Below are 24,209 nucleotides of genomic sequence, written 5' to 3' on the forward strand. Positions count from 1 at the left end.
AAATAAAAGGAAACACATATGAACATCTCATCTTACTTTTTTACCCAGACCAGCTGCTGATAACTCAGTTGTCTGGTGATCAGCATCGATTTTCAGCACGATCAGCTCGTCTCTTTTTGAGTCTCATCTTGTAAACTTGAGTCGATGTCTTGAGCTGTAATCATAAAGCGTTAATGTCCGCATTTGAAATCGCAGACTGGGTTTTACATTCGCTAATAAACTTATTTCCCGTCTGTGTGGATCTGCACGTTCACTCTGCAAAGGTCGTGGAAGCATCAAAGCAATTACTCAGTTTTCCAGGATCTATTAAAACATGTGTACTCATTTTTTTGTAGCACGTGGAGGGTTTTGTTTCCCGGATGCAAAACTGATCCGGGACTGTGACTTGTAGCGGTACCAGTTGGATTGGACGGGCACTGATATGGTTGCAAAGCCGAAGTCTCGGGTCCCGGACTTTCTCTGAAACCATTATAGTTTTTGTTTTGCTTTTTTTCCAGTTTCTTTTTTTAATATCATAAAAGACCTTCTGGAGTCTGGTCTCTGCACTGAGCAGATGTGCATTTATTTGCGTACTTATTTATTTATTTTAGCATTTTTCGAATCACCTTTAATTTCAGTGATCAGAAAGAGTGCAGGTTCAGCCGCAAATGTCCCCACTTTCCCCGAAATTAAACTTTGCCACATTTGCTGCTGCTGCAGAGACTGATTCTTTGTGTCGTCTCTCTCTACAGTTGTTCCACTCACGCTGTGCCAAAGATGTCCCGAAATTAAACTGAAGAAGGAAACGCATTTCAGTTGTGGTTATGTGTCCGTCTACGTACGCGTTTCCTTTTGCTCTGACACTTTTGAACCTCTGAATTTCGGTTCCCAGAACTACGTGAAAAATTGAAACCGTTCTTTGGCGCCATCTACTGAAACTTTAACGTGCTGCAGCTGGCGGTAGAGCTCACATCTAGAATTAGTTTTTTTAAATCTGCTCTTAATTTGAAATAAGTCTAGAGCCAACAGGTCGCCTGTTGGGTTGTTTCTTTTGAGAATCTCTGATGTCCACGCTTGGGTTGCTCTAAAATTCAAGAGGACTTTGTTGCTTATTCTTTTTACCGCTTCAGCTGTAACAGGTAATCAACCCATCTAGTCTTAAGGGTAGGGTTGGGCTTGTTTTACTGTGTTTTAATGGCACATTTTCAAAGAATAGATCCATTCAATTTTCTTCTGCTTATCTAGTTATCAATACCCTGGACAGGTAACCAGTCTATCACAGAGGTAAGGCAGAGATTCATGCCCACATTCACACCTATTTTTGGACTGTGGAGGAACCCACTTAGACATGGGGAGAACATGCAAACTGCACACAAAGGCCACAGACTAGATTCGATCCCATGACATGACAGCGTTACACAGTGGCTGCAGGTTTGTCGGCTACACATCCGCAATGCGAATCTTCCATCTTTGTGATGTTCCACCATCACAAAGATGCTCTATTGGATTGAAATATGGGGATTAGGATTGTGGAGCTTTATGACACCAACACAGAAGGTCATCTTGACCTTATATGCACAATTGGAGTGAGTTGCTACCATTTGATTGGCTAATTAGATAATATTTATAGGCAGGTAAACAAGTGGACCTAACAAGATGGCCTCTTACTTTAAGTGATAATCCAAATGCCTCTAGGTGGGTTGATAGTAGCCTAAAATATGTTGAGAGGTTGAAATACATCACACATCAGCATTTTGAGAAAAAAAACAAACAAAAAACCCCCCAAAAAACACCAGGAGTAGAAGTTACTAGAAATCAGTTTTTTGCATTTGTCTCTAAATAAGAACAACTAACACAGATCATTGTCAACACTTTTTATTCTTTACAGTCTATACATAGATCTAAATTCAGGCAAGTCTCAAACTTGCTACAAAAAGAAATATCTCCTCTGCCACCAGAGGTTGACCTAGCCGCTTTTGGGCCAGTATTGCACTCTGGGTGATGTAGGCGCAGTAAAGGTGAAAAACTAAGTGAGCTGTCAGAGGACCTGCCACAGGAAAAACTCATGCAGCTTTACACAGTACTCTGGTAGGAATTAAAGCATGCTACAGACAGACATAAATATTCTGGAGACAAGAACAAAAGACATACAGTAGCTAATTATAAACAACTTTAGGAAACACATGTTCATTTGATAACAAAATCTTAGTTTTTGTAAAGAAATGACATTAATAAAAATATAATTATTTTCTTGTGCTACTCTGTTAAAGACACTCAGTTCTTCAAGTCTCTGACTGAAGCAAAAAGAAATCTGTAGTGCTTGGAAAAAGTCTAAATAGGATGACAGTATGTTGTACATAAATGTTTTTTTATAGAAAACAGTTGTGCATTAGTTGCTCCTCTTGCACAGCTGTGTATGAACTAGTAGTCCCTGAAGCTCAAAGTTATGTCAAATTAATTCATGACAGTTTACAAGTACAAGTGTACAGTTATACTCTCTTTCAGTAGTCTAAGTCACACTTTATGGCTTTTTCTCTTTTCAGTGTTACAAATACACTGCTGCAGGCCACCAGATAATAAACAAAAGCCTACGCATGCACGCAGCTGTGCTTGCACAGAGCGAACACACAGGAAATCCCACACTGCTGCAAAGTGAAAATTTAGAAATATACAAAAATGACTGTGTAGAAGTTGGTTGTTTTTGTATTTTGTTTTTGTTTGGTTTTTTACAGCCTCAAGCATTCCAGGATGAATATCTGTACAGTTTTATGGGGAACACATGCAGTGTGCATTTAAATAATCATCCACATTTAGGTTTGTACAGACACTGATATGATCTGTCCACACTCCTTACTCTCTCTTCTCCACAACCAGCTATTACAGTTGGTGCAAACACATAGAAATGCTATACATGACATCCACAATGTGACATGAACCTGAAAATCTGAGCGTAAGTAGATGCTCAAATTCCAACAGCAGCTTCAGGAGTGCCAGGACCAGTAGTGTCAGGTGTGAAAAGCAGATCGTGGAAAAATGAGAGGAGCAATAGCTGTTTGACAGAGTATCGTAATAACCGGAGGTTGAAGAGGTGTTTGCAGGAGAGTGCTCTTTGGTGGGATGCTAAATTGAGCGAGGTGGAAGGAGATGGAGGGCTAGTGGTCAGTTACAGAAGGCCAAGTGGACCTGCTGCCCATAGAAGGGGTGGTTGGAGCGCTCGGCTACAGCCCGCCTGGCGATCTCCTCACTGGGGAAGGTGATCAAGGCCTCGCCGCTGCATTGCCCACTGAAGTTATACAAGATGAGAACGGCGTCTGGCTGAAGCTGCAGGGAAAAAAAAAAAAAGAAAAGTGATGAAGTCAGTAAGTGTATTTTTAATGTAACTGGAGCATGAAAACACCAGGGGGAGCCCACAAAGCAGAGGAGGAATAATGCACTGGGAAAAGACCATCTCATCAAACCGGTCCAGTCAGAAAGCAACAAAAAGTTTGAAGAGAGAAGCAGAGTACATGCTGTTCTCAGAGACCTGAAACCCACAAGGCATGTTTAGATGCAACACAATCATTGGTTAGTTTGCATGCATTCGGATCCTGCACCAAAATCCGCTCAATGCAACAAAAGAGCTTGCATTCCTTCAGGCATGCAGGTATGTATCAATCCACTGATCACAACAGCAGTGACAGCAGCAACAATCCATGAAGCCTTTTATCAATCACATGTCACAGCATTACAAAGGGAGACAGTCATAACATTTTCTTTTGTGAATAAAGCCAAAAGTAATGATTGACATCATGAAATAGGCTGGATCACTTTAACAGTGCAGAATCATGATCAGCTCCTACTGCAATTTATACATCAGTGATTCAAAGTCTAAATACTGTCTTGGAAGTACTTGTTGACAATTTTAAAGCTAGTAGGGATTTGTATCTGATGTCGTGCGACGGCCAAAACATAAAGATGTTAGTCAAGTCTAGGACATGCACTCCGCTTCTCTAGTCCGGAGGCTCTTCTTACCTTGGGGCGAGTCCCTAAAGACAGAGCCATTCTTTGGGCTGAATCAGACTCCTGGCCTGTTCGCTCATCTGAACCACGCCGCTGTACTCGTCAGGGGCGTACTACAGATACAGCATAATGACGGACACACAGTCAGGGTGGGAGCCCTCCACATTGTTTCACACATGGCAGTACACAGTTTTGGGAAAAATATGTTACTAAATATGTTATTTGAAGGAGGAAAAACATAGTACACACACACACACACACACACACACACACACACACACACACACACACACACACACACACACACACACACACACACCTGAGTAGGTGTCATTTTAACTACAGAGTGTTTAGTGAGGGGAGTGTGTGGTAAAGGATACCAGTGTTGGTATGGGAATAGTTTTCTCACCCAGGACCAGTGTGAGAGTAGCTATTGTAGCCAGAAAAACACACTCCAACAGGGATACAATTGCAATGGTTCAGCCAACAGTCAGACACACACGCACACGCACACACACCTCTGCTACTTCCAACAATCTTGAGCGTGCAACTCAAAACAAGTTTATTTTTCTGAACCTGATATTTGCACAGATTTATAAAACACATGAACCATGAAGACCAAAAGCAGACCGCAGATCTTTGCCCCAACAACAACAGCAGCAACAACAACCACCCTATGACACCTCAGACCCCACCCCTCTCCCTCCCCATCTTGGGAAATGTCTGATGCCACACCTATCAGTGTTCATACCTGCTTCAGGGGACTCCACCTAACTTGGACTGGCGGCATTAGACACGGGAAGCAAACAGGAGGGGGGAAGAGCACAAGTGCACACATGTCCCTTTAATTGAGTAGTACTGTAGTGTAATTTTGCAATAAAAACACAGAAGCAAATGTGCCGAGTGGTTCAACAGTTAGAAACTTTCATGTGGCACTCCCCCACTGTGGGAAGAGTAACTACCAAATTATTGCAAGAAACTGACAACAATTATCCTGTCACTATTCAAGGCGTTATCTCAAAAGCTTGATACATCCAAATACAAGACAGAAAGCTTTTCAAGTATATGGCTCCACATTTCCTGTGAATTAAAACATGCTTTCATTTCAGAGTTCCATGTACTGACCTGGTATCCCTGGAAAAAGCTTAGGATGTCCTTGACTCCAGTATTGTAGGGCAGACCCTGCATCCTGACCAGGGCACCATGCTGGGGTAATACAGGAGAGGCGGCAGCTGCAGCATGGTGGGGCTGAGCTGCAACTGCTGCTGCCACTGCGGGTGAAGCTGCAAAGTAGCCAACTGTGGAGGGAGACACTGGAGGGCTGGAGAGCAAATGGGAATAAGTGGAAAAGCAAAGTTATGATGAATACTAAAATTGCCACCTCACAGTTGTATTCTTCTGCCAGCCTGTGATGCTGCAGTTTAACCTTTGACCTTTATCAGTTTGTCTCATTCGACATGTGCTTTAGATCACAATGTACTTACCTGGGGTAATAAGCAGTGTAGTTCATGTTCATGTTCATATAGAGATGTGGTTGAGGGGGGTAGTACGCCAGAGTGTGAGCAGGGCTGTGTGCGGTGGTCTGAGGAGGTCTGGGAGCGGCAAGCAGGGGAGGCTGGTAGAGGGCAGCTTCAGAGAGAATGGCAGGTGGAGTGGGGAATGCAGCATAGGCAGTGGGGGGAGACAGGCCTACAGAAAGAGGTATGCATGTGTAAGGTGTGTGTACAGTCCTGCCACAAGTAAAGTGCTGTGAAGTATATGAATCAACTGAGCATGCTGCACGACTGTCTCTGGATAAACTGCAGAAGCTGTCATAAACATGTCACAACACATTCCTACGGTTGACAAACTTAGGACTGCAAAATTGTGTTAGATGTCAGCGTTCAAACGGCTCTGAAAGGTAAAATAAATCAGACTAAGAAACAAATGTAGAGCAGCTGCTGCACACAAAAAGGAAACAACAATGGCCTTTTTGAGTAGAGCATTTCACATACTGCACCTTTAAGGTAGTCAAACATGTAGGGATGCACTGATTATAACCCAACTATAAAACTAAAAACTAAAACCATAACTATAAAAATAAGATCTAGGCCAGAAAAAAAACGACTTGAAAGCCCCCTAAAGACCCATCAGAATTTATTTACGTAGCTCGCAGTGTCCTTCATGGTGCAGTGTAAACACGCACAAATGACGGCACAGATCTATTTACAGACAAACAGCCACTACGTGTGCGAAGCTGTGGGCAGTTCCAGTGTTAGTCAGGCAACATGGTACCAGCACTGCTGATCTTCTGGCAGATTTAGCATTTTTGGGGTCAGTTTGAGTAAAATTATGTTCAAAAAGATATTACCCCAATTCTTAATTCTAGTTAAGATATAGGCGAAAAAGCAAAACAACCTTTATTAAGTAGGTATTTAGCAAATTTAACACAAAGTGTCAACATTTGATAATTAAAAAAAACGAAATAACTTCTAGTAGCAGCTACATTATATCAGTGAATTCCAGCATGGTACCGTGATGGGATGCTACCTGTGCAACAAGTCCAGCTGGGAAATTTCAACACTACTAAATATTCCAAAGTCAACTGTTAAAGTGGAAGTGACTGGGAACGACAGCCACTGAGCCAAGAAGCAGTAGGCCATGTAAAATCAAAGACTGGGGTCAGTGGATGGTGAGGCTCATAGTGAGCAGAGGTCACCAACTTTCTGCAGTGTCAGTCGCTACCTCCAATCGTCATGTGGCCAGCAGAAGTGTAGTGTTTAGAGAGCTTCGTGGAACGGGTTTCCAAAGACAAGGAGCTACATCCATCCTTACATTACCAAACACAATGTAAAGTGTCAGATGCAGTGTTGTAAAGCACTGGGTTCTGGTGTTGTCTGTGCAGATGCTTGCAAAGAACTGTTGTTGTTGTATATAAGCGTGCGTTCCAATAACTTAAGAACCTTTGTAATGCAAGTAGCAGCATAACTGTAACTGTAATGTGAGTGTTGAATTTAGTGTAGTGCCTTACTGACAAATGTAAGGTGATTACAGTGAAGACTTGCTTTGGAACGAACGAACGAACGAACGAACTACACCCAACACTGTCGAAGACTCCGCATGAATGACCTGTGATTGACAAGTTGTTAGCCATACTCTGAAAGTCCTCATTTATGACTAATAATGTCTATAATTTTCAAAATGAATCTTGTGGTTTATGACCTGAAACTAGCAGAGTCTGTAAAGGAATCAGGAAAATGTGCAGCAAAGGGAATGAGCTCCGTTTATCCATAGACTTCTATACAACCGGGCACCTTTTTGCAGTTGGAGCACTCCGCCTATGCTGCCAATTAAAAAGAATGCAGATTTAAGGCGCTTGCACACTGGCCTCACCTTTCATTTGAATATGACCTATGGCTTTGTTTTGTTTACAGAGGTCAAGAGTCTGATTGAACACAAATACAGGCACCTTTTCACTAACCACTATTTAACATGCTCACCACTAAACAAAGTACAGCTGAAGCTAAGATGTTGATAAGTGTGACTTAAAGATGATGAAATTCAGTGTTATTGGGGGGGAAAAAAAAAGGAATTCAGTGTTATTACAGCTCATTCTTAGGGAGACTTTAATCCTTGTACAAGACTGGCCTTTCTATTCAGTGTTGGCATGTTTTAATCTGGTGGAGAAGTGCTGAAACCAGAAAAGATTAAGCAGAATTTCCAACATGGTAGCATGGTTTTCAGATATTATTATTATTATTATTATTATTATTATTATTATTATTATTATTATCATCATCATCATCATCATCATCCAAATGTTACTGCAACTCTTGCTTATGTGGACCTTATTTGGTGTTTTCGACTTACAGGGAAGCTTGCAGGGGGGTGGGGAGAGGCCGCTCCGGTTCAGAGTTCCTCCCATCAGGACAATGCTCATTTCCTCTGTGGAGCACTGGAAGACCTCCACATATCGGTCCTTCATTGTCTTTTTATGGCACTTTTGGGCTACCATAAATGCCTTGTCAGGTGACTTCATCTGGATGAAGGCATCACCAGAGGGCCGTCCCTGCACAGACAGGGGTAGAAATCCAATTAACAAATGAGTGAATGAATGTGTGTTTGTGTGAAGTGTAAGTAAATCTGTGGGGAAAATAATTTTAACAGTACATTGAGCTGTTCTGGACTCGCAAATATTACCCCTCCCAAGTTTTTTTTTTTTTTTTTTAAACTTTGTCTTATTTTGGTAACATTTTTTTAACAAACGAAAAAAACTTTTTCTCATTTTTAGAGATTTGCGATGAAGATGTAAGTGAAAATGCTGTATGGCTGTTATTTTTAAAGACAGTATTAAGATATAGAGCTTTAATATTACAAGTATGCCTGGGCCCATGACTTTCCAATAGGCTGACCTGTTGGTTGAGGACCATGTGGACTCCGTGGGGTTTGATGTCAACAGTGTGCTCTCCCATGAACTCCAGGATATCTTCAATGCCAGCAGTGTAGGGCAGACCACGGAGGCGTACGCAGTCGCGAGTGCTGCTGGCTGCTGGAAGGAACTGAGGTGTTGTGAGGACTGGGACAGGCATGATTGGCGAAGGGGGCAGTGTGGAGATCAGAGGTGTGGACATGTAGCGGTTCAGAACCTGGAAAGCACAGACACATACAAAATAAATAAATAAATAAATAAATAAATGAATCTTGACTGCATATGCAAGAAGCATTAAAAAATGTACAACAAATACATAAACAGTAACAGAGTGTCATGGTGACTAAAAAAAAAATATACACACACATTGTACAAATGATTTTGTCATCTATAGTATTGCACAAACTCCAGTATTGTCTGATTTATTAATACCTCGCACTCTGGATACTATGTTTTCTCACTTCTCTATGTTGCCATAACACCATTTATTTGGAAACCCGAGGAAACAGCTGCTGTGGACCTCAGGCCATGGTGACTGTCATCACTTTCTCTCACACTTGCACAAAAACGACTTTCTTAGGCTATTCTGAGAGCACTAAAGAATCAATTGAAAGTGTATTACACAACACAAACCCATCTAATAGGTATCTTGCACGGGAAACTTTCTTCTTCTTTTTTTTTGAATAGCACATGTTGTTTTTCTTGCATTACAATGAGAATCTAAGCGCAAACAGTTATATGTTGTCTTTTTGTTACATCAAAAACTACAGCTAGAAAAACTTTCAGGCCACACAACTGGAAGAACGTACCTGTTGCACCTCTGCTGCAGTGCTCCGAAACAGCTCGATATAACGCTTCCCGAGGATCTGTTTGTGTTTCTTCAGCGCATTCTGGGCATACTCTTCACAGGAAAAGAGCACAAAGGCGTCACCAGTGGGTCGCCCATCTGGGTACTTAACAAACAGGAGACCCTCGGTGCCATCTGTAACTGGGCTCTCAGGACCAAGGAAGGCCAACACGTCCTGTGGTGTGGCAGTGAATGGTAATCCCCGCATACGGATAATCACTTGATTCTCCTTGGACAGGAACTGGGCCACCTCATTAGATGTACCTGGAGTCACAGAGGACAGAAAGGATCAAGCTCGCTGCACCATAGGACCTCCAAAAATCACTTTTTAATTCTCAAAAAGTCCTATTCACTCTCTGCTGACTAAGTTACTTTTAACAGCCACCCTGAAAGTAAATCTTGTTATATGGAGTATTTGCATTTGTCATAGTTTATCAGTCCACAAGTTAGGAACACAAAGCTGAGTCATAAATCAGACTTTTGACTCAGTAACAATGCAACCAAGGGACAGGAAGTGTGACTGTGATTCCTCTGGTTGCATAGATCCATATATTTAATGAATTCTTTGAATTGCTGTCAGGACAATCATTCAATTCCAGTGACCCAAAGAAAAGCTGAAAACTGAGGATTTAACAAACATGAAGCATGAATTGCAAGCCATCATATTTCAGCTCAGCCTAAAACAAAGTGGTGGATCAACTAACTAAGTAACCTATAGATGCCATTATGTCAGCTAGTCTACAATATTAAATATCTGAAAAATCAAGGTATTTTATGTTATCACCCACAAATTATAAAATTTCAACATTTCCAGATGAAATGAAATGTATCATTTCCTGCAATCCATTACATTCTAAACTATAAACAAAAATACAAGCTGCGGTAGAAAAGGCACACAAGTAATGCAGCACGCAGTTCGTTTCTGCATGTGTGGCGTACAGACAAAGCACAGATCAGTGCTGTGCTCAAAGACAGACTGTACAGTTTAATGCACAATAAATTAGTATGGAATCAGGGTTTGACATGTAAACCTTTGGGGCAAGCTTGGCTAAGAGAAATGAAGCTGAAAGAAATGCTAGAGATGCCTGTATTTTGCAGCCATTTAATGTGTGATGTATAATTTGTAAAGTGACTTCTAAAGAAACTTAAGCTGTCACATTTTATTGTAAGAGGGATATGAATGTGTGTCTTAAATTTTATGGTCACCCATTAATGTTGAGAATTTAAATCTAATTCAAAAGTGGAGAAAACAGCAAATATTAAGGAAGAACTCTTAAGCTGCTTGAAATTGTGATACTGGTTAATAAAAGATTATTCAAGATAAACAGATGAGGTTACAATTACATACATCTTATTAAATGAAGTTAATTGTTAAGGAGGCTGCCCAGCCTGACACTTTTGACCAGCGTTGCCCACGGGCAGATTTAACTTAACCAAGTTAAAGTTTTCTCTTTGGTTTACAGTTTCTGTAAATTGTGTCCCTCATTTGGTGTACTTCAGGGCAAGATCAGTTTGGGTGTGAGACAAAAAACAGCAAAAAGAGGCTATATTTACTTGGACCAGCCTTTAAAGAGAAGCTTTACAGACACAAATGGTCTTGTTCCACCACAAAGTCAATTATAAAATTTCCAAATAATTCCTTCTGGCATAATGCATAATGTATGTTTAATTGCATTATGCATTACATTATAACAATAAGATTTATAAAATGTGCAGTAACAAATGCAGAAAGTATAAAAGTACATAGAAAAAAAAGAAACTTCACAACTAATCAGATCAAGAATTTAAATGACTCATCTCCAGATATTAATTTTATATGACATGTGATCAGGTTAATATAATTTTTGGTTCAATGGCTTTAATATTTCTTCTTTATTGACCCTGTTTCTTCTACCTTTACTCAGTAAACTCAGATCGACAGCCTAAAGGTATTTTTGCAGAGGATGGAAAAATGTTAGATCTTTCAATTTCAAGCTTTACATCCAAAACAATGAAACAATTTAATCTACACATCTGTTTACTGCTTTCATTTATCATGCATTGTGTCTGCTTCTCCACTGTTTGCTTAAAGTTCACTGTGCTATCGATATGTATTGATTCTTAACCCACTGACTAAAGTCCAGGGTCTAACAAGCAGCCAGTGTAAGTTCTCTGCTGCAAGCGGCTGTGCTTCTTTTGACTGCTATCTCTACCCTTGTGTTACTACTGGCTTCCTCTCAGGCCCCGGGCCATGCCTTTGTCTCTTCACACCCCTTTTGTGTTAGCACCGAGTTGGTCCTTTTACTGTGCGACGGCCCTCTTTCCCTCAGGGGGAATGGAGCCGGAGGCTAAACTGAACAGAACAGGTGAACTGCTGTTAGCCCAGAATAAAATTTCTTTCCAAGTGGCCTCAGAGGGGTTGGCCTAGGGAAGGGGAGATTAGCAAGGGATGGGGGCTGTGGGGGATACACCTCACAAAGCGCCTTTCATTAGTCTGAGATAAGGGAGCCACTGGGATGAGGCAAACACACAGGTAACAGGAGAGTTAGAGCACAGAGGAGATTTCTCTCCTTCTTTTAAGAGAGCAAAGTGGTGAACTTTTACAGATGCGAGAGGGTGTTTTTTTTTTCTTTTTTCAAAAGTGCAGGAAAGCCATGAAACAAAATGCTACCTCACACTGAGAAAGTCTTTCAGTATGACCATGTAATCATGGTCAGGTGAGAGGAGAAAAAGAAAGAGAGAAAAAACCCTGAAATCTGACCTCCAGCAATCTTGAGGAATTCCTCTCCTGTGGCCTTGTAGACCTGAAAAACACGAGATGAAAACTTAATATGAATATGTGATTATGATTTCAGGCAAAAATCAAATAGGCACGTCAAACACCCAACTTTTAAGCAAGGAAAGAAGAAAAATCACGTCACAAAACTCCTTCATAAAACTGATGGTATTAATTTGATTAAATCTCACATTCAGCTCGACTTCTTAATGACATCAAAAGAGGACTCTAAGCAGATTTTTTTTAAAATTCCCCCCCAAAAAAACTACACCATGGAGGCACAATTGAACTGAGAGAACCTCACCTCAATGTAGCGGCTGCCCATGTGGTGTTTGTGGCGCTCCAATGCCAGGTCTCGGTGTTCAGAGTTGATGAAGCGAACTAAGGCCTCGCCATTCCTCCTGCCCTGAGCATTAAGACACAGCGCCACACCACCCCTGAAACACAAGGGCACCGATAAATGAATGCAAGGGACAATTACCTATATCTGCTGGGTTCTCAAACAAAATCTTCTCCATCTTAAATTTCTACCACCGTGACTGTCTTTTCATGTCATCGCCATCAAAAACTCTAACAAAGCCTGACTAAGTCATTAATTCAGCAAAACTAGTATTTTGTAATCTGGCAGTTAATATAACATCTGTTATGCCTCCAGTCTTTTAGCTCTGTGTGAACAGATTGGCTGCTGCCAGTATATTGTGAAGGCATAGCATGTCAGACTCTCAGACAGAAAAAGCATAATAACAGAAATATTTCTAGAAATCATTTTAACAGTGTAGCAGTGGATGTTAAAAAGATGACTAGCAAAGATTAGGCTGTACTTGGACACAGCAATTGTTTCAACAAGGTCAGGTTTCCATTGGGCTTTAAAAGCATTTCATAATCTGGAAAGTACTTTAAAGGAAAGAGTAACAGAATAAAGTTCCCCTAACTGCAAACATTGACAAATTCTGTGACTAACATGTTAAAAGCTCAAAAGACATTTTGATAGATGAGCACAAAATCCAACGTACTTGGCGATGTTGAGGCCTTTAAAGAAGCGAGCAATGTCTTGGTCTGAGGACTGCCATGGAAGCCCTCGTGCTCTGATCACAGCCTCACTGTCCACCGGCTCAGTCTTACTGCTGCACCAAACACCATGTGGGGAAAATTTAAATAAATAAAACTATTAATAGTTTATTTATATATATAAAATAATGTGTGCAGAATATTCAAAGCCTTGTTGGAAATGACTGGGATTTAGGGAAAACAAACAGAAAAACCTTGATTCTTATTGCGTTTAAACAGATCGAGTAGACAAGAGGCCACGCAGAGTAAGTGCTAAACACAGTAACACACTCCCATGATTAAATGTCAGAAGGTTGTCGAGGTGAGAGGCTTTTGGTTTTCTGAGAACAGCAGGATTTGGTGCTCTGCTATAAGATATCCTGGTAAGCACTTGATGGCAAAGTTGGACAGGTTTAATAACACACTTGTGGTTTCCTTGTTGCTGTAATCAATGCTAAGAGCCGGAGAGGTCTGAGACCCAAATGTGGTCGAGGGGGGTTGTCAGACTAAACAGCACTGCCTGGCTGCAGGTGTGGCAAGAAACTACACAGAGATGGACTGAGATAATATTTGTGTTGAAGGTCGATACATACCATGTGCCTGAGTCAAACTTGTAGTTCACTGTTTCAACACAGGAGAATTTGTGATCTAAAAAAAGAAAAAGCAAAACGGCATTATATTATGGGATGTGTTTTTGGCTTACGCACGTCCAATGCTCCCTCTCATGTAGAGAGGAGCACAACACAAACTTGTAATACCCAGAAACACACTTGGCTGTGATTACAGTGATAGAGTCGGAGCGCTCTGGCTCAGTTTAAAGTTTGACATGTTTTCATTGTTACATATGTTGCCTCACTTTACTTGTATGTACAAAACTTTTGACAAACAAGTGCTACTTTGTAACACGCATTTTGACAGTGGGTTACAATAAAAAAAAAAAAAATAGTAGTACTTGTTCCTTAAATAGAAATAATATAATCAAGGCACGGTTTAATCATTAACCAACTATCACAGTCACTCTTTTACTTTCTTCCACATGTGTGGTGTATGTTTAGTAGTTGGGATAATTCAAAGAAAAGAACAGAGGCTCACTCGTCATAACATCTTTAGCTCAGATGACGCGATTATTTCTGCATTTAAAGTTATTTTTCTTCAGTCAGTATGGCCATTTGTATTTTTTGAACATGTGATCGTATGAATATGAACCTGTATGTTCACGTGGATAAAATCAGTAACCATGTGAAGAAAAAAAGGATGTTAAAACCTTAACGGCAGCATTCTCCTTTGACTATTTAGCTAGTGTGTAATTTCAGTGTTAGAAATTAAATGACAAAATTCCACTATGTACATTAACATGGTTAAATGTTTGTTGTATAAACATGAGGGCTTCCAGTTTCCATATTCTTCCTGTTGTGGCTAATGCAAAGACACAGTTCTGATTATATCAAAGGTAGTCATAGTGTGTTAACACAAAGTACAATCTCCTTGATCACTTCACTGCTCTTCCTATCGGTCAGTTTGTCTTCTTTCTGTGCCTAATTTAGTTTCAGCTACTAGGTATTAAGCATCTTGTTCAGTGTGAGGTTACTTGAGATAGAAGGCCTGTCATTACTTACTGTGGGGCTCAGCCAGTATGCAGAGCGTCAGCTGCACCATGCTCCTCACCTCCCTCACCCCTATCGACTCCTCTGACACAGCAGGGAGACCAACATCTGCACACAGAGTTAAGGCCGCATCCCAGTTTTTATTCTGACTACATGTTGATATTTTACTACCTTTTACTTGCTAAACTATTATATAGTATTTCAGAAAAGTATAAACACTCTGTTATTACAACTCTGTTATTTGTCAGGATTGTTTAGGATTATAAAATGTCCTATTTCAGTGGACATGGTAAATGATAAATGGCCTGTATTTGTATAGCGCTTTACTTAGTCCCTAAGGACCCCAAAGCGCTTTACACTACATTCATTAACCCATTCTCTCACACACACACACACACACTCTCTTGGTGATGGCAAGCTACATTGTAGCCACAGCTGTCATGGGGCGCACTGACAGAGGCGAGGCTGCCGGACACTGGCGCCACCGGGCCCTCTGACCACCACCAGTAGGCAACGGGTGAAGTGTCTTGCCCAAGGACACAACGACTGAGACTGTCTGAGCCAGGGCTCGAACCGGCAACCTTCCAATTACAAGACGCCAACTCTTGAGCCACGACAGGCTAGCAAAGGATACATTCCAACATCGAGGTGAGTGTGAGCTTCTGCGCAGGGCCAGCATTTGGGCAGCATTTGTGAAACTCCTTTCTCACATCCACAAATGAAAAGAAACATTCAGGTAGGACCAGATTCTGGATAGGAACAAACAAAAAGAAAGTTACTTAGTGCAGCAAAATGATGGTTTGGAAATCTGATATGGAAACTGGATACAGCAGGATGCTAATAAACAAGCAGCTGAAGAGGAGAGAATTTGGATGGAGAGGGTATGTGCACACTAGCATCACACTGTGCTACTGAATAGGAGGTAAATGTAAGTCAAATGGCTATAATTAGTTAGTAATACGAAATCAGTGCATACCAATTTATTACAAACTATAATAAAACTGAACTGAAGTAATCAAAGGGAAAAATCTAGTTTGTTTTTTGTTGTGGAAATATGGGTAGGGCAACAATATATATATATATAAAACAAACATTGATTCTACAAAGCCAGTATTTTCTACTATTGAGTCATGATTCATAAGACTTGTTTCAAATATTTAAAAAATACTGGAAAAATTTCTAAAATCCTATATTTTTATATTTTACTCTCTATGTGTCTCCAGTTTATGGAACAACAGAGGGAAATAATCACCTTTTTGGAAGCTTCTGGGTGGAGGGCCTGACGAATGACAAGGGGACTGTCCACACAAAGTGTGTACGTGGTCCTGCCAAGGCATTTTACTTCTGATGACACTGACTGCTGGAACTGCACAGATACAGAGAGAGGAAGGAGAAAGGCCACTTTAAGACTGACTGGAGTATTTTTATCCTTCACAAAAAAAAAAAAAAAAAGCAGAACTGTGATTGAAATGGCACCATATTTAAATTGCCTAAAAGTATATTTTAAAGAGCAAGAGAGAAGAAAAGCTAATGGGAAGTAATCCAAAATAAAGTGGGACTTAAAATCATTCCGCTTGCGTCACCTACGGTGTACAAATGAGAATCTGTTAGTGTACTTGAGATCTAAAGACAGAAAAGTGAAGGTGGTGTTGTGTTTGACATTTGTCTCCTTCTCATTACAAGCGACGCTCGTCTAACAGGTTTCAGTGTTTGCCCAGTGAGGGAGGGAGCAGACAAAAGGGAGGAATTATTACAGCACTGATCACCAGCACCACAGTTTTCTCTTTGTACAGTAGCAGCCAGACGAGTTAAAATCCCAACCCATACAAGTCAAACCTGCTGGTCTCCACTTTGCATAAACACTGATGGCCTCGCCACCCAGTCCCAAATACCATCACCTCCAACGTAGCCATGCTTATTTTTAACTACAACATTTATTGAGCCCCCTTCCTTGTATTTTGTCAACCTGTATTGGCAGCAGTTAACTGCCAATACAGGGCACCTCTTGTACAGAAAAACAAATCACTTGCAATATAGTTGCAATCGAATTTTCCATCACATTTTCATACCGTTTTGGCCACCATATTATGAGAAAAACATTTAAATGTTTCAAACTTTGTTTGGCTTCCCACCATTTCATGCTGCTTCATAAAGCTGGGAGTTCACTTATTGTTGACACAGCATTTGATTTATAGCAAGCTGCTGTTGGTAGCATTAGGCTTCTTAAAGTTAGGATACTTGTGGAAAATAATTTGGAAAGAAAACTTGAGAAAAATAAACTTCTTCCTTACTAATTTGTCCTTCCTGACCAAGATTTAAGATCATCTTTATCTTGTTTCAATACAGGAGGGAATCCATTTACTCTTATACCGTTTTTGGAATATACTGGGGACTAGAGGCTGGCTGGTGAATTAGAGGAAAAATAAAGGTCGGAGCTGAAAAAAGAGGCAGTGCTTGGCTCCTTTCTAAAAGCAGTTTGTGGCTTTTCAGCTTGCAAAATAGGTACAATGTCAACGTAATGTCAAGTTTTCTCAGGACCCCTGCTTTAACTCATGTGCAAACTTGACAAACAGACTCCAACCAACTTTCAGGGATCTGTAGCTCCAGATAATATCACCATAAGCAAAACAGAACACATATTGGAGAATAGCATTAACAAATAAACAAGTAATTTCTTATCTTCTCAGTCAAGAAAACCCAGAACACTCAAAATCATCTTTGAACCATACCAGTTAGACCACCTGGATCTCATTGACCGACTAGTTTCTGGTGGCCACTAGGTTTGTACGACAAACCTTTAGACAGTCAAGAGCATGTTGGGACCTGCTCCTTAAAAGTCAAGGAGAAATATGGGGGCTATTTGGCAGCATCTACTAACAAGGAAAGAAATGCTTCGGGGTTAGATTAGAGGGGTTTTAGGATGGATGGACAGAAACATGTAAGAGTTTTTAATAAACGAGTCATTGCAACATGAAACCACATGCTCAGCTATGAATGAAACAAATACACAACCTAATTAGCAAAAAAATACACAAACAATTTACGTAACCATTCCCAGAGTTGTTTTAAAGATAGTGGTTTACAGGTGATATGCAAACCACATGAAAAGTAACTCTACTATTCATTGTTCATCAAGATGAAAACCCTCTTCAGTCAATGCATTAATCATTACACTCAAAATAGGCTGCAAATGCAAAAGGAAAAGACAGTTATGCAACTTAAATCCACAACTGCTGAACTCCCCCAAAGATGCAAAGCATCATTTTTGCAAGTTACTTTTTACTTCAGGTGTGTGTGAGTGATTCAGTTTATGTATACTTATTTTAAAAAAAAGATAAAGACAAAAAGTTATAGAGATCAGCTTAGAAACTCATTTTAAGTCCATACATATTGCACTATTTCATGTGTACAGCGATAACAGCACTAATATTTGCTCACAGCCATTCATGCAGCTCCACCTTTGCTTTTGTCTAAAGCCGGATTACTGAGAGAAAAGCTATAGAGGATGTAGAGACACACCCTCTTTCTCTCCACAGTGTCAAAATCCACGTTTAAAAAGAGCAAACACGAAGAACAGAAAATTAATCAAACAGCGATATCACAGACAAGAGCCAAACTCATAAAGTGACCACTGAAAAAGGGCCAGTGCTTCTAGATTAATCTGGTTTTATTTTTAATATTTAGCTAAAGTCTTTTTCTTCTCAGGACTGTTGGTGTTTATTCTGCCTGCAGCACGCTCCAGTTCGGTGATCATTATTCCTCACTAGCAAACCTGTCAAAAATGGCTGTTCATTACTGTCCTGATGTGATCACCCATATCACAGTTGTTTGGTGATGCACCTTTATAATCTGCAGATTTATCTTTGTTTGAATGAACCAACAATATTTGTTTGATGAAAATTTTTAAAGTTGCACACGTTATAGTTTTGTGATTTCTAATTGCTTTCATTTTTATTTTGTTTTGACTTTTTGTTTTTAATTTTAGCTCAGTTTCAGTTTCCAGAATGGCTTTGCTCATTTCTCTTGAGTTTCCATTTGCTCAGTCAAATGCTTGGTTTTAATTTAGTTTTTAATTTAATTTAAGTCTCAATGAATGACCTTCAAAGACCTTCTCAGGCTCTGAACAACTTTTTTAATTTTTCAGCTAAAATGTTTTTTCACAAATAGTTTTTAAGTTTACTTTTAGTTAACTATAATCATTTTGCACATTAATGGTGCAACTTTGCGTCTCACTCTCCTCTGAAAGCACTTTTCATGGATAAGTGGGAGGAAGTGGCCTTTGAACATAGTCCTATCAGAGTTTGCGCTCTACTGTAGCTGGACTGTTTGTATGTAGAGGTGAGGTAAGGTGGTGGTGACTGAAACAACCTCTGATAAGAGCGGCTGGGAGTGTCCTAGCAATATCTTTGGGAAACTTTCAACACGCTTACACCACCGAACACGTGACATGGTCTTCACACTGTTTGCAACTATAGGCCAAAAATCACAGGGGAGATGTTTTACAACAGTAATCAGAATTTATGTGTTACTATAAAGCTAGTTTGCCCTCCTTCACAAGTGATCACCCTACTATGAGCTCTACTAGCTACAAGAGCCCAATTTGTGCGGCAGCTCGCTGGAAAATGAAGCCAAGGCAGTAGCGTCACACGAATTTGTGTAATTCCCCTAAATGGCCACTTAAGGCTTGCCCTGAAGGCAAATCAGTGTCTTTAACTTCTGTTAAAATGCCCAACTTTCCATTTTTTGTGTTCTATGTTCTAGGTATGTTTTTTCCTCCTTTTGTTGTTTCTTACAGGTGCAGCAGCTGGAAACACATTGTGCTTTTCTATTTGTGCTGCATCGTTTTATTATATTTTCTTCCCCCTGTCAGCTTAGACTTTGTCATATTACACATAAAATAGAAAAACTGAAATAATACTTGAAATGAATAAATAAACAGATAAAGCCCAACTTTAAACATTTGATTTTAAACTTTACAGCCAGTTTCCCTTGAATTTTTATATACGTCAGCTGTTTAATTTGTAAAATGGTTAAAACATTAATTATTAACAGCATGACCACTTGGTCTGAAAGGTGAATACTGTCAGTGACCGGCCTCACCTCAGCTAAATCGAGTCACAAAACTTGACTTCTTGACTCTGTTTGTGTGTTGTTGCTTTTTAGAACATTTTAATGCAATTTTTGCTGAAGTTAAGATGTCAAGTAGGCTTTGTGTGCGGTAAAGCCCATCCTAGAAGTTTGCCTCTAGTATAGGTGGCTGAAATGTTAATATTTTAATAGAAATCTGTTACTTCACACAAATATAGTACCTATATTTGCAACATGTAATGCCTTGCTAATCAAGTTTGCTTATATTGGCTGAACTTAGCTTTATATTGTCTTGTTCAAATATGGCCACCAGCAAAAATTTAAGGGTTCAAAACCAGGCTTCCCAAATCAGTGCACGCCGTGAGGGCGCATAACATAATAAGAAGCATAAATTCTATTTGTTCTTGCACTGTGAAGACTGAAAACTCACTGTAGGATCTGCAGTGGATCCAAATATATTCAATATCTTCCTTCTGCAGTTGTTGTAATAAACAGTCTTCCTTTCACATACTAATTAACGGCATGTTTGATTTAGACACACCCAGCAGAAGTAACAGAGCTGTGATGATGAATAGGCATAACTATTTGTGTTAGCACAAATCTGTCAACTTTACAAGGCTTTTTGCTGAAATATTCAAATCCTGGTTGTGTGCGAGACTCTTTCGTGTGATTCATCATAAGAAGCATGTTACAACTTGGCTGCCTTTGTAAGTGAGAACCAAATGTTATTAACCTGGATTACTGGATACATTTCTGAAACAGTTGAAACATTTCTATATGCCGTGACTGCATACGAATGTGATATTTCAGCTTCACAGTAATGTAGATACAGTCTCACATCACATGACATTTTTCATAAACACGCTACACGTTGTGTTGCAAGCTGAACAAACCCACACCCTCACAGTCAGAAATACCTTCGTTACAGCTAAATACAAATTTATTCTGAAAAACATGAGTGGCCTGCAGGTGTGATATGCAAACTACACTGTAAAAAGTGTTACAGCTACAGTGACCTACACATATTTTTGGACTATCGTGTTCCACACAAACCTGTTCTGACAGCAGCCTGGTACATTTGTTTGGTATCAAAAAAAAAAAAAAGAAAGAAGGAAAAAAAGACAAGTGTGACAAGTTTCTATACCCAGTGCACCTGCACTGCTGGAAACTGAAAGCTCACCAACCACATAGAGGTTAAAATAATTTTGCTGAGCTGCAAACATAGGGTTGAAAAATGCCTACATATGCTTATATCTATTCTACACCTTGAAATAGAACGATGTACGGTATATCCTGTGGGTTTTTTTTTTTTTACTGTGCTGCTTTTTGTATGCAATGGTAAAGCATCATGCAAAACATATCAGTCTGTTCTGTGTAGGAAAATTAACATACAGTGACTGATAGAAATAGAAGTTTTGACAGTGTTTTGCAGATTGCACCAAAATGTATGGGAGCAAAGTTTTAAACAGTCCTGCTAATCTCTCCAGGCTTCTCTACCTTGATCAATCTTTCACAAAAGAAATGCAGCACATGTCCTTGGGTGCTCTGACCACACAGGTCAATACCATAAGCCCACCACTTTAAAAAAAAAAAAAAGGAAAAGAAAAGAAAAGGCAACTGCTCGTTTCCCTCAATTCTTATAAGTCGGAGTAGGACATCACTTCTTAATTTTAAACGTGAGCCAAACAGCTTCTAGACTGTATATCTGGAAAAATGTCAGTTTTCTTCTCTTCCCCCTATCAACAAGGGTAACACTTATCTCTGAGTGACGAGCAGAGAGAGAACGCAACCAGTGAGACAAAGGTATGAAAAGACCAAACTGATTGCTTGGGTTAATATTTGAAGGTTCAGCACACAATCTAAGCTGGAGTAGCTGAAGCTGATGTCTTGGGCGACCTGAATGTACATCAGCATGTAAATGAAAACTGTGGAATGTTACACGGTGGGTATAATAATCCCAGGAGCGTCACTGCTTCAAATTTTCAGAAGGAATTAAAGAAGCAATAAAAACAACAACGCTAAAACCCAAACAGACCTGCAATCAGACCACAACAGCACAAACATTAACACCAACATATTGCTTCACCGTGATAATGAGAGGTTTTTAAAGTATAAACTACTGGAGGGGCAGGAATACTGCATGCAGTGTAAATACACACTCCTTTCAAGGGTGGTTGGAAAAAACATGTTTGGCAACATAAGCACTTTTGCCAACATATACCTCCAGACAGTGGGGACCAAGGGAGGAAATATTACATCTTGGTTATAAAGAAGTGTTGTAACCAGGTGCTAAAGATGAAGCCCACAACCTGAAAGCTTCCACCCTCCTGCCTGTGCTGCTGCCTAAAACAGAGGTGCGGTCCCAGGTAAACACTCTGCTTTCCAGATGTCTACAGCATACATGAGGCCAGGGCAAGACTAGACCTGCGACTCCTCCTCCTTATCTCCAGACGCCTGAGGCTCTGCCCCATCATAGCTCTTGAGCTCCTGCAAGCCATCAGCAGAGTTTCACTGTCAGGGCTAAACCAATGACACATCTCAACCAGGTGGAACACCACTTTTAAAAAACAAAAAGATCATGTGGGAAATTTGACTCTCCTTACTCTAGCTTACAGCTTAATACCCAGTCAGGCTTGTCATATCGCATCACGCTCTAGGCAAAAACCTGCCAGAAGAAAGTTTTGTGGGTTTAATAAGCTTCTGGGTTTCCCACAAAATGAGCAGCTGCTGTGGTTTTCATACCCGTATGCATCACTTCAAGTTTCCCAATGCACCTGAAAAGACCAGTGAGACTAACCTGTTGCAGAACTTCGTCCAGTGGCTCAGCTTTGACGATGTCGTCCACAGTCAGCCCAGTCTCCTCTTTACACTGGTCTGTCAGCTCCAAGGTGTCCGGCTTGACAAAACATTTATGAAGCTTCCCGACCTGTGAAAGCATTTAGCGTTTCATGGCGTAGGAATACAGTTTGATGACAAAAAATATGCTCACTTATAGCAAATTAAAGGTCCCCCACATACAGGAAATGAATTGTTTAAAAACAAACAAAACAGAATTGACAATGCAGTCGCAAAAAAAAAGCACTCAATTGTCAATAAAGCGTCGTTTACATCGAGAAGCTGACATATTAAACCAAAAAGGTGCGTTTTCCCCCCATTTTTGTCTGCTTTTTTTTTTTTTTTTCTTTCAAATTTGGTCGCACACCTGTTAAAAAGGTGCGCTAACGACGGGCAGTTGTAGCGTTAGCTAGCATAACAAGACAAGCGGGCTCCACACGGTTTCAGAGAGCACACCATGTTGATTTAAATGTCAGACTCTACAGGTAGACACTATGCCACAAACACTCTGAATACAAAAGAAACCGTACAACGAACGAAGGGGTCAGAAAGGTCCGTACCTTTTTCTCATGTAGATCCACAATTTGCCACACCAAGAGAATTATTTCCCTCTCATCCGAACCCAGTTTACCCCCATTTTCACCAGCTGTTGCCCCAAAGAACACCACCAGAGTATCACTGTGCGAAGCCATCAGGGACCACAAGGGTAAAAACTACAATTAAAGCAAAGATTAAAATAAAAAAAATAACACGAGGGTTCACCTTTTCCAAGTGATAAGAAGAGCGAACAAAAGAGCTGGAAACTCAATTGAGATAAACGGAGAGAGAAAGAAAAAAAGGGGGAGATTATTTTCAGAGGAGCCACGGAAGACTTTGCGGTCAGAGACTCTACCTGTTGCAGTACTTGAGTGTGTTCTATCCAGAGATACTGGTTTAACTGGTAAAGAAGGGTGGAAATCCGTGTTTCCTTCACACGAACGCCATAACAAGCCCGGAGGTTTTTTTTTTTTTTTTTCTTCCTCGCCTTACTATTTTTTTCACCGAGTTACCTGTATGGCTAGGCCTTTGCTCGAGCGGAGCCCCGGGGGCGTCTTCTATTGGCTGGTTCGCAAAGGTGAGGGCGGGACGCTGAGGTGAGTGTTGTGATCTCATTGGCTTATTGGTGCTGTTAAATCCGGAAGTATGTGGAAGACAAAACAGGGCGACGCTCCATGAGGCTTACGCGTACGCTGTGCAGACCACGCCGGGCAACCTGCAGATGTCTCACGGTGATAGTGGAAAAGAAGTGAACAGAATCATACACGCACATAAAGGTACATTAAAGAGAAACTGAACTGCGGGACAAACTCTGTGCATTTCCATTAAAATTAGTTTTGTGCTACCTGAATTTGCAAAAAATATAATCTAAAAACAACCCCTTCATGTGCCAGGTGTTGGGCCATTTGGATCACATCTTGTCCAGACATTTGCTTTAACCCATGTCAAACTTGATCTCAAAAGTGACTAGGGTAAGAACAGTTAGTTAGGGACTTCTGCTCCAGCTGTAAGTCAGTGGGCACGGTGACAGAAAATACTCCAGCATGTTTATTCTCTAAAAAGGTGTTCAGACACTACATGTTTATGCCAATGTGGAACTTTGATACAACG

The 24,209-nt window shown here is 40.4% G+C and overlaps 1 protein-coding gene across 3 annotated transcripts; it reads right to left on the bottom strand.

The window, feature by feature from the left end:
* Window positions 1–616: 616 nt before the first annotated feature.
* On the bottom strand, window positions 617–23,543 carry esrp2 (epithelial splicing regulatory protein 2). Of its 3 annotated transcripts, XM_084930529.1 has the most exons (16): window positions 23,123–23,444; window positions 22,525–22,653; window positions 15,892–16,005; window positions 15,274–15,388; window positions 14,652–14,747; window positions 13,629–13,683; window positions 13,002–13,112; window positions 12,293–12,425; window positions 11,974–12,016; window positions 9,196–9,497; window positions 8,370–8,603; window positions 7,828–8,026; window positions 5,463–5,667; window positions 5,104–5,299; window positions 3,991–4,091; window positions 3,187–3,300 (listed from the first exon to the last, which is right to left on the bottom strand). In XM_084930529.1, the coding sequence occupies exons 1-15, from the start codon at window positions 23,252–23,254 to the stop codon at window positions 4,005–4,007; spliced, it is 2,151 nt and encodes a 716-aa protein (XP_084786655.1). In that variant the 5' UTR covers window positions 23,255–23,444; the 3' UTR covers window positions 3,187–3,300; window positions 3,991–4,004. The 3 variants fall into 3 exon arrangements, with proteins under 3 accessions (XP_084786664.1, XP_084786655.1, XP_084786646.1); XM_084930538.1 differs by lacking the exon at window positions 3,991–4,091 and having other exon boundaries at window positions 617–3,300; XM_084930520.1 differs by lacking the exon at window positions 3,187–3,300 and adding an exon at window positions 23,455–23,543 and having other exon boundaries at window positions 3,973–5,299; window positions 23,123–23,275.
* Between the last annotated feature and the right edge of the window lie 666 nt (window positions 23,544–24,209).

The sequence above is a fragment of the Perissodus microlepis genome, chromosome 1 (genome assembly GCF_051167445.1).
Source record: "Perissodus microlepis isolate ML-2025 ecotype Zambia chromosome 1, ASM5116744v1, whole genome shotgun sequence".
Lineage (NCBI taxonomy): Eukaryota > Metazoa > Chordata > Actinopteri > Cichliformes > Cichlidae > Perissodus > Perissodus microlepis.